This window comes from Cucurbita maxima, unplaced genomic scaffold, assembly GCF_002738345.1.
Source record: "Cucurbita maxima cultivar Rimu unplaced genomic scaffold, Cmax_1.0 Cma_Scf00002, whole genome shotgun sequence".
In the NCBI taxonomy this organism is placed as follows: Eukaryota; Viridiplantae; Streptophyta; class Magnoliopsida; order Cucurbitales; family Cucurbitaceae; genus Cucurbita; species Cucurbita maxima.
The window spans coordinates 3255595-3268961 of NW_019272018.1; the positions used below are offsets into that span (position 1 = coordinate 3255595).

At 32.8% G+C, this 13367-nt stretch overlaps 2 protein-coding genes across 2 annotated transcripts; one reads left to right on the plus strand and one right to left on the minus strand.

Moving 5' to 3' along the window:
• Positions 1–1400: 1400 nt before the first annotated feature.
• Positions 1401–4686, plus strand: LOC111466657 (L-ascorbate oxidase). Its single transcript, XM_023111389.1, has 4 exons — positions 1401–1833; positions 1913–2125; positions 2218–2409; positions 3451–4686. The coding sequence occupies exons 1-4, from the start codon at positions 1453–1455 to the stop codon at positions 4402–4404; spliced, it is 1740 nt and encodes a 579-aa protein (XP_022967157.1). The 5' UTR covers positions 1401–1452; the 3' UTR covers positions 4405–4686.
• Positions 4687–6462: 1776 nt separating this feature from the next.
• LOC111467541 (leucine-rich repeat protein 1-like) lies at positions 6463–9847 on the minus strand. Its single transcript, XM_023112483.1, has 6 exons — positions 9423–9847; positions 8968–9039; positions 8200–8343; positions 7815–7886; positions 7547–7618; positions 6463–6816 (listed from the first exon to the last, which is right to left on the minus strand). The coding sequence occupies exons 1-6, from the start codon at positions 9647–9649 to the stop codon at positions 6744–6746; spliced, it is 660 nt and encodes a 219-aa protein (XP_022968251.1). The 5' UTR covers positions 9650–9847; the 3' UTR covers positions 6463–6743.
• Positions 9848–13367: the final 3520 nt, after the last annotated feature.

Genomic DNA, 13367 nt, shown 5'->3' on the forward strand with positions numbered 1-13367 from the left:
ATAAAAATGTTATGGTCCCAATTTTGTTTTCTTAGAAGTGTCCTCACATTTTGTGTGGGGTATATCCTTAAAAATTACATGTGAATGGTTGATGCTTGTGAAATATATTTTTATAATATATATATATATATATATATATATATATATATATATATATATATATATAAAACTAACGAGGAAGTCAAACTGTAACAGCTCAAACTCATTGTTAGTAGATATTGTCCGGTTTGGCCTATCGTCGTCAGTCTCACAATTTGAAGAGGTTTCCATAATCGTGTAAGAAATGTTTCATTCTCCTCTTCAACCAACATGCGATCTCACACAATGTAATAACAGACCAAAATCTTTAAATCTGTATCATTTCGACATTTTTCTGTTTATTTTTATTATTTATTTTTTAAGTAATTATTTTTAATGAATTATTTATTGATTATTATTATTATTATTTTGACGTATATTTTTTTATAATTATTTTTATTTTTTGAGCTATTACACAACGACTCTAAACTACAGTAGCAATCATTGTCAACCGTATACAATGTTTTACTCTTTCTTCAGGAAAAATCTAAAAATAAAAAGTTCGAGAAACACATGTAACATAGGTGGAAGCGAATTTACATGACTGACACGGGCTCCTTTTTTTTACTATACACCGTCCATGTACATGCACATGGGTTCACTAGACCGGTATTGAACTTTCCTAAGCTTAGTTAGGGTGACTGTATACCTGTATAGTCAAAAACAATGAAAAAAAGGAGATAGTTTGACGAATAGTTTGAAACTTTTTAGGTATTAATTTAAAAAAAATATATTATTATAAACCAAAAAAAACCACATGTTGTAAATAGTATTTTAAAGATAAGGACGAAAATATAAAATAATAAAAGCATGATACTTGACGAAATTAAAAAAATTATTAATGTTTGTTACCTAAATTTAAATATAAACATTAAAAAATTAAAAAAAAATTATTGAAATTTATGAAAATATATTTTTTTAATTGGGTATTTTAAAAATAAATAAATAAATAACGGAAAATAAAAGTAAGTCAAGTGTTGCACGATTTTGAGACAGATTTTTGAGTGAGAAAATAAATAAAAAGTAAAAAGTAAAAAAGTAAAAAGATAAATACTTTTTCTTATCCTGACATCCTTACTTTTCAGTTGACACTTTTTTCTTTTCACTTTTATGCCCATTTTGTGATTTATATTTTTTAAAAATCCCGATTTTCCATTATAATTTAAATAACAAATTATATCCAATATTAATAAAAAATAATAATAATAATAATTAATTAATGTTTTTTGTTTTGGATTTCTTTACTTTTTACCGTGGTAGAAAAACAAATGTAAAGCTGTAAAATTTTGGTTATAAAAAGGAGGCAAACTCTAATGCTAACTCCCACCAAAAATTCCGCTTTCTTTCTTCTTTAGTTTCTTTCACTCATTGCTTATGCTTCAGATGGGAAAAGCTAGGGAACCTAACTTCCTCATCTTATTCTTCTTCGGTTTGATCTTAGCATTCGGGATTTCGAGTGAGGGTTCCCAAATTCGACACTACAAATGGGAAGTCGAGTACATGTTTTGGGCTCCTGATTGTAATGAAAATATCGTTATGGGAATCAACGGCCAGTTTCCTGGACCTACGATTCGAGCCAACGCTGGTGATACTGTTGTTGTTGAGCTGATTAATAAGCTCCACACTGAAGGTGTCGTCATTCACTGGCATGGAATTTTGCAACGAGGAACTCCGTGGGCTGATGGCACTGCTTCCATCTCCCAGTGTGCTATTAACCCTGGTGAAACGTTCTTCTACAATTTCACTGTTGATAACGTAAGATTTGAGATGCACTATTTTGCTTCTTTTTTTTTTTCGTTGGAATGCAATTTCAGTGGAGGATGATTTTTTGCAGCCTGGGACGTTTTTCTATCATGGTCATTTGGGAATGCAAAGATCGGCAGGGTTATATGGATCTTTGATAGTGGATCCTCCACAAGGAAAAAAAGAGCCATTCCATTATGACGGAGAAATCAACCTATTACTCAGTGATTGGTGGCATCAAAGTATTCATAAACAAGAAGTTGGTCTTAGCTCCAAACCTATTCGTTGGATCGGTGAGCCTCAGGTAATTAATTATTAATTAAAAATTTATATCTCTAAGTAAATTAAACCGACTAAATATGGATCTAAAGATATCCTTTTTTGTTCTTTATTCAGACCATACTCTTAAATGGAAGAGGGCAGTTCGATTGTTCAATTGCAGCTAAATACGACAGTAATTTAGAGCCATGTAAACTAAAAGGAAGTGAACCGTGCGCACCTTATATCTTCCATGTTATGCCCAAAAAGACTTACAGGATAAGAATTGCAAGTACCACTGCTTTAGCTGCCCTCAACTTTGCCATTGGGGTACGTAAATTCATTCATATATAAATTTCGATTCAATTATTTTAAATGATTATAAATTTATTTTTATTTTTCATTACCTTTAATTATATAAAATCTCACTTTAAATTACTAATTTTTTTTTATAGTTGAAGTAAAAAAAAAACTTTTTTTACGAAAAAAACATTTCTACCATGTTATTCCAAAATATAATAATATCAGTAGAAAAATTCATAGAATTAGATAATATTTAATCATTACATAAACAAAAATGATAGAGAATAAATCATGAAAAGAAAAATACGGAATATCAATACCTTAGTATAAAAAACAAAATTATAACGACATATAGTTACTTAATTATTATTATTTTACTAATTTTTTTTACAAAATTTTAATATAATGTTTAGATTTAAAAAGGGAAAAGATGTCATATTTAAGAAAAATAATTGAATAGTAAAAATTAAAAACAAAAATTGTCCCTTCCTAATAAAGAACTTCTCTCCCAAATTGGGGATTCCAAGCATGTCTTGTCCCAATGTTTTTTTTTTTTTTTTTCTCCTTTAATTATATTCATTTTTAAATTTAATTTATAATTATTATTAAAAAAAATAATAATAAAAGATTTTAAAGAGAGATATTTCTGATTTAGATGACTTCCTTAGAAAAAAAAGATTTAAAAATAAAATAAGATAGTTCTAAATTTAGGGTTTAATGTCATTTTCTTTAATTATTTTAAAGTTTATCAATTTTAAATTAAATTACTAAAATTATTATCTAAGTTTCTATGAAAAAAAAACATTAAATTAAAAGGGTAAGTGCATAAATTATTGTTTTTTTTTTTTAAAATATAAAATATTTTTATTGAAAAAGAAAATCATCATAATTATTAACGAAAAAGTAATGTGGGACAGAATTGTTCAATCATACACACAAATAATTTATCACAAGTAAAATCTCTGTCTTTTCAATGGTCATAATCAAATAATTTCTTTTTTAAAAAAAATTAATTTAAAATTTTCAATTTAGATATTATTTTTTTTAATAATTTTTGTTGTTCTTCAGAATCACCCATTGTTGGTGGTAGAAGCCGACGGTAATTACGTCCAACCATTTTACACCTCCGACATCGACATTTATTCCGGCGAGTCCTACTCCGTCCTCATCACCACCGACCAAAACCCATCGGAGAACTACTGGGTCTCCGTCGGCACCCGCGGCAGGCATCCCAACACACCGCCGGGATTGACCCTCCTCAACTACCTACCCAATTCCGTCTCGAAATTACCCACTTCTCCGCCGCCGGAAACCCCCGCCTGGGATGACTTTGACCGGAGCAAAAACTTCACTTATAGAATCACCGCCGCTATGGGCAGCCCTAAGCCGCCGGTTAAATCCAACCGTAGGATCTTTCTCCTCAACACCCAGAATGTAATCAACGGCTATGTCAAGTGGGCCATCAACGACGTCTCCTTAGCCCTCCCGCCGACGCCGTATCTCGGTGCCATGAAATTCAATTTACTCCACGCCTTTGACCAGAATCCGCCGCCGGAAGTGTTCCCGGAGGACTATGACATCGACACGCCGCCGACGAACGAGAAAACGAAGATAGGGAACGGAGTGTACCAATTCAAAATTGGGGAAATTGTGGATGTGATTTTACAAAACGCTAACATGATGAAGGAGAATCTTAGCGAGATTCATCCATGGCATTTGCACGGCCATGATTTTTGGGTTTTGGGTTACGGAGACGGGAAATTCACGGCGGAGGAGGAGTCGTCATTGAATTTGAAGAACCCGCCATTGAGGAACACGGTGGTGATATTTCCATATGGGTGGACGGCGATCAGATTTGTGGCGGATAATCCCGGGGTTTGGGCGTTTCATTGCCATATTGAACCGCATTTGCATATGGGAATGGGGGTCGTGTTCGCGGAAGGGGTCGAAAAGGTCGGGAGGATTCCAACCAAGGCGTTGGCTTGCGGTGGCACAGCTAAGTCGTTGATAAATAACCCCTAAAAAACCCTAGAAAGAAACCCCTGAAATACCCTTGGGGAAATGTTTTGGTGTTTGGAGATAATAATATTAAGAATTCGTGTTTAATTAGGGTTTAGGGTTTGTGAAAATGTTTTGGTGTTCAAAGGGAATAACCTTAAGAATTAAGGTTTAGGGTTTAAGGTTTGTAGAAGTAAATCATTAATCTTTTGTGTTGTATTGTATGAGTTTGCAAATGTTTTTCTTGTATTGTCGTGATTTGTGTAGAGGTTTGTGAAGGTAATAAAATGTAATGGGGTTTTGTTAGTTTTTTGTTTCTTTCTCGAGAAATGACCTAAAATTTGAAATCGTTAGTAGTTTCAATGCTGCTCGAAGTCAAGATACGCTTGCAAACTGTACGTGTTTGATGTCACAATTGCATTCTTTTGGTAGCGAAATAACGATTGTGTAACACTTGTTCAAACCTAGCGAATAAGTTAGCCGTGTGAAAATCAAGCATGATTATGACATTTGACACTCGAAGGTATTCCCGGCCAGGCAAGTTAGGCATGTCGGTGACACACCTTCCTTCAATTATTTTGATTATAGAAATAAAGACATGTCTAACACATGTCAAATAATTAGTGCTATATTTACCTAATCTATTTGTCTATTTTGTTTGATTTGATTTGATTACTTTTGAATGGGTGAGTTTTGAAAAAGACCTTTGAATTGTGAGTCCATTTGAGCATCTTCAAAATAATTCATAAGAGACAGATATTAGGTGGTGTGTCAGCAAGGACGTTGAGCCTCAAATGGAGGTGAACATAGGGCGTTGTGTCAGCGAGGACGCAAGGCCCGAGCAGACGTGGATTTTGAGATCTCTCATCGGTTGGAGAAGGGAACGAAGTATTCTTTATAACAGTGTGGAAACCTCTCCAACCCAAAAGGAGAAGACTAAAAAAGTTATCCAATGCTCTCGGATTTATAGAGCTGACAATGTAATCCAAATTTCTCTCGAATATAATTATATCCCAACCGTGACCGAACCCTAAAAAGAATCTCATATCTCAACCTCAATTCAAACTTTATAGGGCGAATCCTTACCCTGATCCCGTAAAAAGAATTTCACGAGAATGAGATTGAAATATGAGGCCGGAATAGAACGGGTAGGTTTTTCCGACCCCACCCAGTAGAAATTTGTAACAAAGTGTTCATTCATTTCTACCGCTCGAAATGGGCACCACATCCAAAATCGTACCGAAAAAAATATTTTTTAAAAAAGAAAAGTAAAGGATAACACAAGTCATAATAATAAAGAAGAAGAAAAAATGCGTCTCAATATTGAATGAATATAGTAAAATTGAGTGGTGAGTGAATAATTACGTTTAGAAATGGGAAGATGAGAGTATATACAATGCCATGGAGGTTAATCCCATCCATTGGGATATGCTAAGATTATATGAACTTTCGTTTGAAAATATATATTTTAATAAGTTAAACTACATATATGTTTAAATGATACATTATTTAGATCGAAAATATATTTTTTTTAATTATAAAATTTATCAAGGAAAATGGTAGTGGCCATTACCATTACATCACATCTGAAATATACTCTATTTTTTAATAAAATGTTTTTATTTTTTAATAAAATGTTTTTGTTTTCATATAATTATTTTCGAATCATCTCTACGATACACGTTATCCGTCATAAGTTATTATATATATAGACGTTAAATTTCACAATACATTTTCTTTTATTCTAATCTAATATAATTCTAAAAACCTTCTAATACAAATTTATGAATAAAAAAAAAAAAATTGAAAATGAAAGCCCCAAAAATTCTTCCATGACATTTTCCCATTGCAATTACTCCTAATTGGAACTTTTTAATAATTGAATCCATATATGATTACACCTAATAATTAATTTGTCGTGACCTGAAAATAAATAGATAATATTGTATCTTATTAAATATGAATACCAACCTTATTATCATCACAAGCGTCCAAAGGCCCATTGGGTGATTGACATGTTTCATTTGGCAAGCATTGAATGTGCATTCAATGAAGAGGAAGAAAACAGCTTTAATCATAGTATGGGATAGCAAAATAAGATTAAACTCCTGCTGTCTTTACTGAACAGATAGCAAAATGAACAAACAAGTAGAGACTAGCCAATGTAATTCTACCAAGTTACAATACAAATTACCGAACCATTTGGCGTTACACTTTACAAACACTAACTTGTAATTTTGGATTTAGTAATATAATAATCCCCAGTTCACTATAGAGTGAAAATAACACTTTTACTTCCCCCCCTCCCTTCCTTATCTATCTCATTCTGAAGCTGTAATTTTGTAGCATCACTTGCCCTTCTTCTATGTGCAATTTGTGTCATAGCTAGCAAGTCCCAACAATTCTGGTCCTTCCATTCTAGGGTTATTCTCAAAGCTGCACCAAACAAAATAAACGTGAACGGTAATACAAACAAAAAGCTACAGCGGGCAGACAATGTGCACATGTACTCGTTCTGAGATGACTTCCAATCATACAAGTTGCAGGCCCAATGCCTAATAGGGAGATTTACGCCAGCCAACCAATTGAGAAGCTCAGAAGTCAACTAGAGGATCTGAACCAGAATAATGGTTTGTGCGAGGAAAGAAGGGTAGATCAGTAATAAGAGCAGTGGCTCCTAGTCATCTGTTGTGTGGTTAGGAGTGTGCCGGGAAGGAGGATAGTGACTAGTTAAAGAGATGGACTCATAAGATGGTGGGAAAGCTTTTTCTACTATGGAGTTCAGGCATCTCAAAGGTTGCGAAACGGGGCCTAATAATAAAATATCTCTTCTAGATACATCAATTTCAGAGCCTACGCACAGCAATACAAGGGAATTTAAATCTAAAAACACATGATAAAAGTAACAATATATCTCTTCTAGATACATCAATTTCAGACCCTAACTTTGATCTAAACACAGCAATACAAGGAGGATTGAATCCACGTCATATGATAAAAACACATCATAAAAGTACTGTTCATTCTCTCCTCATTTTCCCTGTTGGTTCATGTTTGCAGGAGTGTTACTCGGAAATCTTTGATGCAATTCAAATATAGTAGTAATAGAATAAAAACAGGGAGGAACGAACTACGCAATGAGTAAGAAAGAAATACAGAAGCCTACTTGTTTAAAGGTATGTGCTCAAATGGTCCACTGGTTGGTATTGTTCCACACAAGTCATTATTTGAGACATCTCTGAAACAAAGGAGACATAATCCATCATTAAAAGATTGCATGACATGGCGCAAAATTTAAAGAGTGATCCATCAAAGCAAGGGTTCCTTTTGTGGGCTTGTTTATTTTATGCCCTTGAACATTTTTTCCATATCTCTAAGCGCAGTTTCTTACCCAAAAAAGAAATGGCCAATGGAAAAAATATACAAAGACTTACACCACTTTAAGGCTCGTAATTCCAGTAAGTTCTCTCGGAATTGGTCCATTTAATCGGTTGTCATTAAGCCGTCTGCAAAAAAAAAAATAAAAGTACAGGAAAAAAATATTAGGAAAAGAAAGGGCCACAAGAAAAGAAATTCATCAGAATGTTTTAAAAATTCTGTTCCTAAAACATGGATTAAAGGAAGTTGTTCATTAGAACAATGTTGAGTTGATTATCAAAAATCAAATGTTCACTAGCAATAACGTCTTATAAAATTATGATCATACCATCAATTATCAATACTGTTGGTCAACAAAAATTGGAGATAGAAAGAAAATAAAAACCCCGAAACCAACACAACCAAGCTAAACAAGGATGAGCAACATAAAATGAAACTCACAAGAACACAAGAGATTTCAATTTCCCCAATGAAATTGGAATCCTTCCAGTGATGTTGTTGTTATACAAGTCCAAACTGATGAGGCTCTTCAAGTTTCCAAGCTCATCTGGGATAGTTCCATGAATGTTGTTTTTGTAAAGTTCCCTACATATTTAGTAGCCAGAGAATACAAAAATCAACAATCAGTACAAAACCAGATTTAAGTACTAAACCCATGCTCACATAAATGATTAACACATCACAGGAGATTTACATCAGAAGTAATCGAGAAAGTGAGGAACAGACAAATACAAGTTCAAGGGTTAATTTGTGATAGACCTCTCCTTAGATAGACTACTTACTACTCGGAGTTACAAGAAAAGGGTAGCAATGGAATATGTAAGCATGGGTCCCATTCAACTTTACTTTGTACTGTATTGGGGTAGGGTGGGGGTTGTAAACAGTTTTTATGCAAGTATGAGAGTTAGTAGAATTTGGAAGTAGTTTGTGTGAAGCTGTCCAATTCTCCTCAGTGGTATTGTCCTTGAATTCTACCTGCTAGTTGAAGAAACTGCCATTTCAAATCCTACTAGTTTTTCATGGATTTTGGAAGTCCTACCATAAGGTAGAAACATGACCCCAAAAAAAAACTCTCTTTCAAGAAACTCTTTCAAGTAATAACTTAAATAACCCTATAGAACTTTTGACAAATCATTTCAATCAAAGAACATAGGTGAAGCTACAATTAGTAGCACCAGAAGAAGGGAACATTGAGAATAAACAACATACAGATATTGCAGGTGCTCGAGCCTTCCTAGTTCAGGAACCAGATGTCCAGACAGATTGGAATTGCCCAAGTCCCTGCAAAATAAAATCGGACTTCTGATCAGCGGCCAGCGCTAACAACAAGCCAAAAGTACACAAGCTTTTAGACAGGTAAAGAGATATGTCCTGAACAAGACTCTTAACACCACAGTGTTGGATTTCACTTTTCTCAAAAGACTAGACAGACAGCCCTCATCCGACAATAACAACAAATTTCGCAAAACGATCGATTGAATCCTCGTCCAAAACAGAAAAGATAATACAAGAACGAAACCGCAAAACACAAAAAGATACAAAGACAGTAAAAAATCAACGAAAAGCCTAACAGCAAATTCCGGGATTCTAAATAAAGAAGATAAAAGAAAACAGTTGAAAAACTAATCAAATAGTAAAAAGAAACAAAGAAACAGAAACCGTACACTCGGGTAACGCGGTTGTCCTGGTTACAAGTGATGTGGAACCAAGTACAGGGGTTGACGAGGGTAGGATCCCAACTCTGAAGCACGTTATCAGGATCGGTCAAGCTCCGACGGAGAGTATAGAGAGCGTCGCCTTCGGAGTTGGCAAAAGCAACCTGCAGAACGGAAGTTAGGGCTACGAAAAGGAGAAAGAAGAAGGTAGAAGTCCAGAACCGAGTCGCCGCCATGGCTAACCCTGAGACTGGATCAAGCGGCGAAAAACCCTGCAATTCAGAGAATTTTTGAGAATTTGAACGGAAAAAGGTGTAATTTTTTAGAATTTGGATCGAAAAAAGAGAGAGAGAAGAGGAAGAGACGGAACGGAAATGGGGGAAGTTGGGGTTTCAGGCGTTGGGAATGCCAACGTAAACAAAACGTGAGCGACTTTCTTGAGATTCTCTTTTATTTCTTTTTTTTTTTTTTTTTTTACTCCCTTTTTTTAAAAAAAACATTTTTTTAATTTGTTAAATTTTATCTATTAGATACAAAATTTAGAATTTAAATAAAGACGTCCTTGTTTGGGCTTGGCTCCAAGGTGGGACTCCCACCAAATCTATCTCCTTTGGGCCCAGCGTTCTTACTGCCACACCGTCTCATATGTACCCCTTTGGAGAACAGCCTCCTTTCCGACCATATATTTTTTTTAAGTTATAAATTAATTTAATTTGAATCAAATTTATAATTTAGCGAATAAAAATACAAAATTTTTGAAAATATAATTTTAATATAAAGTCTAAAATAGGAATATAGTGGAAACGATGGAAAAAGCACAAGCTTTTGGAATTTGGAAGGTCAAGAAATTTAAAGACCCTTTTGTCATTTCTTAATTATTTAAATTGTCCTTTCTTCCCTTTGGGTCAAAAAAGTAAATTACAATATGGTCATTCAAAATCAAATCTTTGCAAAGGGTCCGTGTAGTTGCCCTTTTGTAAGATATCACATCAGGTGAGGAGGAGAACGGAGCATTTCTTATAAGAGTAAAAATTTAAAATCATGGGCTTGGACTGTTACACCTGCTTTTATAGAGCCGTGTATCCGTATTCTTTTAAAATATTATTGCAATTTGATTCTCGGAGCATTTATTTCCATGATATGATAAATGAATTGAAAGATTGATGCCTTCCTCGAGGAAAAGAAAAAATAATTTTAAAAATTATAATAATACATGAAAAGACTATATTGCCCTAGTCAATCAAATGTTTTTTTTTTAATGAAAATTATTGTAAAAAGATTATGAGAAAACAGGCGTAATTTTAAAAAATCAAATAATAAAATTATTTATTTCAAAATTTAAGGGTTAATTAAAATATTGGTAATTATTTTATTTTTTATTCTAATTAAATTATAATTGAAAATTACGTGGCAAGAGTAATGGAAGGACAAGTTCAATCAATTTGACCAACTCCACTATCCAACAACTTTGACTTTTTATTTATTTTTATTTTTTTAATTTTTAAAGTTGAAATTATTTCCAATTTGGAGTTTGGTCTTTGCTTTTCTTCTCATTTATGATATTCTAACCTCCCCACCCACATTCACACTTTTTCGATGAATTTACTTAAATACCCTCACTTTATTTCAATATTTTCAATAATAACCATAGTTTATAACTTTATTAAAATTTTAATTTTACAAACAAAAATCAAATCAACGGTAAAATATTTAAATTCAGCTAAATATTTAAGTCGAACAAAAGTCTAAAATATGTACTTATTTTTATTGAGGGTAAAGATTCAAATCTCGACATTCATGGTGCTGCTTTGAGACACGGAATCTTCATTTATACTGAAAAATAAAGGAGGACGTGGTAGAGATATTCACGAGGTGAGACAAGGGTAGGGAAGTCATCTTTGTCCCCGTCCCTGCCTCGTATTTCAATCTTTATCTCCACAAAATTTTCTATTATTTTTGCGAGAATCGGAACAGGGATTCTTCATAAAAATTTGTGAGGATTGGGTTCATGCATACAGCGAACCGCGACTAACAGAAATTTGGACGTGGTCGAGGGCGAAGTCTTTGTCTCCATTCCCGACCCGTTTATAACAAGGTTAAATCTTTCTCCGCTTTCTAGAGATGTCTAGTTAATTTGGGATAGGACTGGAGTCGGGTCGAAGTTACATATGTTGTTGAAAAAAGTGTTTAGCAAAAAGATTAAGCTTTTAAAAATGAACCGAAAAAAACTAAAAAATTAATAATGGTTCCTTAAAATAATTCAAACGAAACATGATTAGAATCGGTGAAAAGATTTGACTTCTAATCATGTGCTCGTTTACCCTCAACTCCACGTAACGACCACTCGGTTGCTTCAATTGTTATCATAGTTACTGTCTCTACTCCCATTCTTAACACTTGCTTCAATTGCTTACATTGAAATTTGAAGAAGGAAGAAAGACGGGAAAACCCCTAAATACGAAAGGCGGGAAAGTGAACAAACCCGACGAAATTCTAAACTCATTGAAATTTGAAGAAGGAAGAGAGACGGGAAATACCCTAAATACGAAGGGGAAAAGTGAATCGTATTCGACGATATTCTAAATTCATTGAAATTTGAAGAAGGAAGAGAGATAGAAAGAACCCTAAATACGAAGTCGTGAAAGTGAATAGTACCCAACGACATTCACGATTTAGAATGTCGGTACATTCTACGTTGTTGATTGTCTTAAAATCCATCACGCGCTACAAAGTGTTTTTTTAATTATTAATTTACGTGCTTTTTAAAGTGGCAATAAAGTCAGTTTGATCGAGTTGATACAAGTAACAGATAAAGTTGAAACACGTTCAACGTTCAACGTTCAATCAACTTTAAAGCAATAAAACGCTATTATTAGTCCGTTGACAAATAATAGATAATTATTAATATTTTGAAAAGATTGACAATTGGAGAGTATTCTTAAATATTTACAATTTTACCATTTAGATTTAGAATTTATATTTAAAAAAATATATGGCATTTTTAAAAAAATAAAACTGAGATAAAAATTGAAAAAACAAAACAAACGTTAGATTGGGCCATGTAAATAGGCCCATTAGTTTTCTTGGGCCAAAACCATCAACAAAAGCCCACCACCACAATTGTAAAATTTTAATTTTATATTTATAGTTCGATAAAATCCTTATAAATAATTTATATTTTCTAGCTATTATTTTCTTTATTTTTTTTTCATCGAGAATAATTAAATAAATGATTTTTTTTAGAATGGAAATTGAAATTAGTGACGGGACGAGGAGAGAAAAGACATTTACTACACCCGTAGACATTGTCAGTCCTACTCCGAAGTTTGTTTATATGAGCGAGATTGACTTTTGTATGTATCATTTTGAAAATTTTACTGAACAAAGAACTTAGAGATCGACAATCGAATCTCTTCAGGCAAAAATATTTATAAAGGTAAAGTTTTCGATTTTACGAATAAATATGTTTCGTCCATTGAATAAAGGCGCTTTCTTTTGAAAACGTCTTGTAATCCCATTAACAAAATATTCTAATTCTCTCGACTTCAAAACACTTTATATTTTTCTCAGGTGTCTATTAAATTCAAATTATTCTTTTTTTTTTTTCTTTTTTTTTTAAATTTGAGCCGTCACACAGTTATATTTTAAAATTAATATTTATTTGTGTAAAATTTTGTTCCATTGACTTTGGTAGTTCAGGAATCATAAAACCTTAATTTTTAAATATATATTGCTCATAATATTTATTTTATTAAATATAAACTTTAATTTAATAATAATAATTAGTCATAGTTTAAAATTTAATTAAATTAATTGAGTGGGAAATACATAATTAGTCATAAAAAAACGAGAATATTCGAATAATAATAATAATAATGCAAATGGAAGAAATTCCAAGGGAAATTAATTTTTTTATTTAAAAATAATTTCCATATAATTAGATGAAAAATAAAT